We start from the raw sequence: 6,000 nt of genomic DNA, 5'->3' as shown, positions 1-6,000 counted from the left end.
GTAGTATTCTTAAGTAGAGGTCAAATCATTATCTGCTGCTCTAATGTTAAAGGAGAAGTCTGGTATTTACCACAGAAGACCTATTACAATAATTTGCCAACTTGAATTAAGCTACAAGCCATAAGTTCTGCAGAAAAATCTGATAATTATAGATTTGGGGATTATTAAATAGTTTTAAAATACTCTACATAAGCATTTAGTTCTCTTTAGAAATTTAAAATTTATAAAACAATGTTTTTGAAGTAAGAATTTCGCTTAAGACCTAACAAGAATCTACCTTGTCTGGTTTGGATAATTAGTATGTGTTCGATTTAAGTATAAGCTTCTTGTTTTTTTTTCTGAGTGCACTTGTTGCAGTTGCAACTGTGACCGGTTGGCTTATTAGTGGCTGCGATTGACATTGCACTTGCCTTTTGCCTTCTGTTTTGCCGTTTGCTCCTCTGGCTGCGCCTTTGCCTGCGCCTGCTCAGCGGGAATTTGCGCATGCGCAGCTCTGGTGCTGACCAATCCCAATACCCAATTCCCAAGCCCAGAACCAGACTCCCTTCGACTAGACCAGACGAGATAATCATTGGGCTGCGACTTGGCAGAGACAGCACGCAATGTAATTGCCTTCAGTTCGATTCTACTTCAGACACCTTTTGTCTGAACTGACGTCATATTTTGTGCACTGAAAAAATTCTGTCCTTAGTTAGCAAAAAAATAGTTAAGTTTTGTTTATTCAGGGTTATTCAGCAGGCTGGACCATTTTCGTAATAAGCTGTAAGAAAGTTAACAGGGTGTTTAAACCCTTGCAACCGTTATATCTGTGAGGCTTGGCTAATATTCTACATCCATTTGGTAGTAAAGGCTAAGCCTAGTTCTCAAAAGTTTTGACTGCTTTAAACAAAGTTTTTTGGCTAACTTTTCCTAGGCAATCTTTCACTTCTTATCGCTCCTTCATATTGACTGTAAGTCGCAAATCTGCTGATTATACCTTACTCTAATTAAAGCCTCCGACAGATTTTTAAATCAATTTTTCTATATCCTTACAGAGGGTGGTATCATTTTGACATCTAAAATGTAATGTATATATATAATTTTGTATATAGGTCAGTAAGAACAGCCGAGTAATATAGCCATTTCCGTCTGCCTTTCGGTCTGCCTCTATGCAAACTAGTCCCTCAGTTGTAAAGCTGTCTTTAGGGAACATGTCACAAATCCGTATGTTTCTTGCATGCAGTAGATATTTTGAATTTCAAAATATTTAAACAAACTTCAACAATTATAAGCTTGGCATCCTTTTAAGGATCCTATTAAGATTTTTCACATAATTAAGGTTAAAACGGAATAAAAACGTTATTGTTTTTAAATATGTCATAGCTGAACTTCACAATAATGAGCTTTCCTATGCCAAGAGCAAAATCTTATCCAGATGCAAATATTTCGCGAAATCTAGGCGACAAAGTCCTTTGGGGATTTAAGCAATGAAGATTCAGGTTCGCATTCATGGCTAGTGTATTGTTTTAGCCTAAGGAAGTATTTTTCAGTAATATTTAAATAGTTAGGTTAACTTCATATATGCATAGAATAGTAATTTTTCTTTGTATTTATTTATTTTTGTGTACTCTTTTGTTTTATTGAGTATGCGAGGAATCGGCCAGCAATATTGGCCATAATAATACATACTAATTTCGCACAATTCGTATTTATATGTTTCTTAGATTTAATCCAATTATTACATTTACATTACAAAGTTTGCAGCCTAAGGAGTTCTTAGGAAGTTTCATGCTATTGAGAGATGATTTAATCCATAGGACTTTTAATATGTGGTAACCATCTATTTTCTCACTCTGTATTTTTTGGTGAGAGACTAGTCAACTGTTGTGTTGCCTGCCATAGTTCCCATACTCTCACTCATTGGTTGTGCCATCTGTGGCCAGTGCCTGCGGTTACATGCGGACATATGGCGGCATTTTAGTTTAGCTGAGTTGCTTCTATCTTCCTCTCAGCCCTCAGCTGGTGCGCCTTGAGTGCAGACATTTTGTTTGGGCTCTTCCGAGAATTGTGTCTTGTAGTAGTCGTCGTCAGTGGCACAAATAAATCATTGAGATAAGTGGCAACGCCAAGTGTTTTGTGTGTTGTGTTTGTCGTTATGACTCGTGTTGATTGTTGTTGTTGCTTTTTTAATGGGCTGCGGGCAGTTAAATGCCAGCTAGTCGCTCATTTAAATCGTTAGCTTAATGCGATTTGGATACGGCATCGAATGCAACTTCCGAGCGCAGTTGATGCAAGCCAGATGCAAAACGCTCGCTCGATATGCGATTAGGCGATGCCTTTGAAATGATAACCGACCATAAAAGCCCAGCTTCAAAAAAATAGGGAGAACAAACTCTTAATTACAGCATAATGAATTACTACATACACACACACACACACGCGCACACATTCATCCATAGCTGTAAGCCCATGCGATAGACAGAGTTAGCAATATGCCACATGTCTGCGTGCATTGGTGAGTACACGCCCCGTTCACTTTGAGCGCAAAGTCAACGAGCAGATAACTCACTTGCGCTAGAAAGAGACGCAGTGCACGCTTCCATAATTGGCTGTTGCAGTTGGCACTTTCCAGGCGCGCGCACAATGTGAAACAATGGCAATGGACCGGCAAACGTTGCGTACTCGCTCTCGCTCGCACCCAGCGCTGCCCGCTTGACGATCGCGTTGCCAGGACGACTGGAAAGAACATAAACACAGCAGAGCGCAGCAGCGTGTCCCAATTGCCAAAACGTTTCAAGCAGGACTGGTTTTTTCCAATTTCGTTTTCAGTTCTTGTTGGATTCTCAAAGCGTCGACGTGGCCGCGCAGTCACCGAGCCACACGAGAATCGTCGCTCGCGCAATAGCAAAAAAAAAAAAAAAAAAAAACACCAACAACAACAACAATACAAAAAAGCAAAACAAAAATAATTTATATTTTCGGCAACGGTCAACGCCGTCGGCAGTTTACAGTTGCCTGGTGAGAGAGCGTGCGTGCGTGAGAGTGAGTGGGAATGAGGCGCACAGCGTGTTTCATTTCAAGCGTCTTCAGCTTTTCAGCTTTGAGTTTGAGCCGCGCATTCACATATTCATTCGTTTCTGCCGCTCGCGTGCAGTCGTTGCCAACTAACGGTGTTTGCCGTCGTCAATGCTAACGCCAACGCCAACGCCTGGCGCCTCGTCCGGTACCGCCACACAGAGATCAGTGCCAGTGTTGAAAACCTGCGTGCTAGAACGCAAGTGAAAAAGTGTGCAAAAAGAAAAAGAAAGAAGCCAACGCAAAATCAAATTCGAAAAAAATTCAAATTCCGTTTCCGATTTTCGATTTGCGTTTTGCGTTCTGTGACGCTCCTGTCTGTCACGCGATACCCTACAAATTCGAACAGGCCGCCTGGCATAGTTCTCCACACGCAACAGCCACAGCCACAGCAACAACAACAATTACTTTATAGAGACAAGTGCAAGTGCAGAAAGCTGCCAATTTTGCCGCCGGTGCGGTCATTCACTTCTGAATGCCACACAAAATGTCACTTTGACAGCTCGCCTAAGCGCCGTTGCCGTTGCTGTCGCTGCCGACGCCTCTGCTGCTGGCGACGCCTCCGCATTGAGCTTGAAAATGATTTGCGTGCCGTTCTTGCGTTTGGCCTGCTGATTTGTTGCATGCGTCGTTGGCGTCGTCATCGGGCGTCAACACCAACAACGCTTAACTAAACCAACAATAACAACAACAATGAGAGCAGCCCAATGCGTGCAAGTGAAAAGCAAAAGTGTTACAAAAATAAAAATAAAATAAAATAAAAGAAAAACATAATCAAATCACCCACAGTGCTAATCGAACTAAAAAATTTATTTTGCACAGTTCTGGGCATATTTGTCATTCACATTTTACTTGTTGTTTAACATTGGCAATGTTTGTGCATAGCGGAATTAGCAGTCGTTATAAATACTTTTATTATTTTTTATATCACTAGCGTCTACTGATTGCTAAATTTTTTATTAAAATGTATATTAAAGTTGTTATTAACACTGGAAAGTGTCTGCGTGACAGAACGCGATCATTAACAATCATTATTAATATAATGATACATATCATAAAAAGTTAAACAATATAGTCTGGTCTCTACCTTATAATAAAATTGAAGTATATTAATAACAAATTTTGGTAAATGTCAGCTAGTATTGGATTCTTATGAACGTTTTAAAGTACTTCAAAGAATTCACAAATACTAAATTGTTTATTATATTAATTGGTAATTGAAAATTATAAAAGTAATTCCCATTTAGTGTCTGGAAACTAAATAAAAAATAAAATAAAAATGAATTTAGTGATAATACATTTTTAAATATGCTTTTAAAATGTTATTAAGATTTGTATATTTCTGCCACAAAATATACAAATAAACTATGCGAATTCCTGCTGCATAAACGTTTCATTCAGGCTGCATCAATATATTTGTTTAGGGTTCTATTAAATTTAAATAAGGCACACATATGCTTAAAGTTTAATATTTCTAAGTTCATTATATCTAGAAATATATACCCTATTTAAACAACCATTAAATTAATTCACCACGCGATAAGGGTCACTCGTATAAATGTGATTGGACCACATTATTATTAGTTTCTAGAACATTGATAAATTGCCCTATAGTTAAATTAATTTAAAATTGCTTCTCTCAACTCAGCTTTACATACTTAAGCTCTTAGTGTTATCCACTAAAAAGTGCAATAATTAAAAACAAAAAAAAAAAGAGCGTATTTAAACAAAATGTGAGACGTGATGATCAAGCAAAGAAAAATGCAAAAACGTGGCAAAAACCCAAAAAGCCTCCGCAGCTGCTGAGATCCTGCAGCAGTAGCAGTTGCAGCAGCCGCAGCCACAGCAGGACTGCAGCTTAATAAAAACCAATTACAAATCAAAAGGCGAACTTGCAACACGCGTTGCAACGCGGCTCAATCGAGCAGAAAGTGTGTGTTACAAAACTGAAAAAAGGGAAAGAAAAAATCATTCACAACGGCGACCATCACGAACTCCGCCCTTGCAATGAGCCAACTGGGCACCGTCTACGCCACCAAGCGAAGGCGACGCAACGGCAAAAGGTGAGTGACGAGTGCCCCAGCCCCCCGCAGGGCAGCCAACTTGTGGCAAGTGTGTGTATCTCTATGATTACTGAAAGATTTCAATCAATGAAAACGTTTAACTCTAAAGTCAACTGCTTTGTTATTTTTCTCTCTCTCTCTCTCTTGGCCATCAATCTGCGGCTTGTTGGGCCCAGCTTTTGATAAATGATGCCGCAAACAGCATTTGTGCTACTGGTCTTTTTTTTATGCCACAGCAGAGGGTATTTTGAATTTGGCATGGAATCTGTAACACGAGTGAGACATCTCTGAAGCGGCATCAATAGTCTTTCGTTTTTGAAGCTACCTGGACTAAAACTTGGGATAGTTGTCAACTAGCCAACTGTCTTGACTGACGTGTAAACATTCTTTGTTCAAACTTACCAATTAGAAGATTTATTGTGATCCAAAACAATTGCCAGAAAAAACGACAGTTAAGTTTTTGTTAAAAGAATTTCTTGGTATCATATTATCAATAATTACAGCAGCCTCTCTATGCAGTATAGACTTATATAACCGACGAGTGAATTCTTTTAACATTAAAAAATCTTAATGATATCTTTTGACGACCTACTAACTTCCTAATATTTTTGCAAAAACTTATAAGCCGTATTCTAAAGCTAATATAAGTAACTGAACATGTGTTTTTAATGGTTTGTCAAAGTCGGACAACTAAAACAGTTCAAACTAGTTTTTTTTTAAGGTTTTATTTAACAACTATGTTTAAGCAATCAATTGCAAATTGTGTTTTGTAACAAATTTCTTATCACATATTTGCCATATTTCTGCAAGGGTATTTAAACTGCGGCTTCCGAAAGAAAGCACTTCTCACTTGATTTTCTAATTTATTAATCAATCTCTGCTC

The 6,000-nt window shown here is 38.5% G+C and overlaps 1 protein-coding gene across 1 annotated transcript in view; it reads left to right on the top strand.

The window, feature by feature from the left end:
• Positions 1-4,737: 4,737 nt before the first annotated feature.
• Positions 4,738-6,000, top strand: part of ss (spineless) — a 36,771-nt gene continuing 35,508 nt past the window's right edge. The window contains exon 1 of the mRNA XM_064679605.1: positions 4,738-5,117. Coding sequence (XP_064535675.1) covers positions 5,062-5,117 — 56 coding nt within the window. The 5' untranslated portion in view covers positions 4,738-5,061. The remainder of the gene's footprint in view (positions 5,118-6,000) is intronic.

This window comes from Drosophila montana, unplaced genomic scaffold, assembly GCF_035044405.1.
Source record: "Drosophila montana isolate Dmon_TW-CO22-7 unplaced genomic scaffold, ASM3504440v1 contig_203_1, whole genome shotgun sequence".
Taxonomy (NCBI): domain Eukaryota; kingdom Metazoa; phylum Arthropoda; class Insecta; order Diptera; family Drosophilidae; genus Drosophila; species Drosophila montana.
This window is presented reverse-complemented; position numbering and strand designations above follow the sequence as displayed.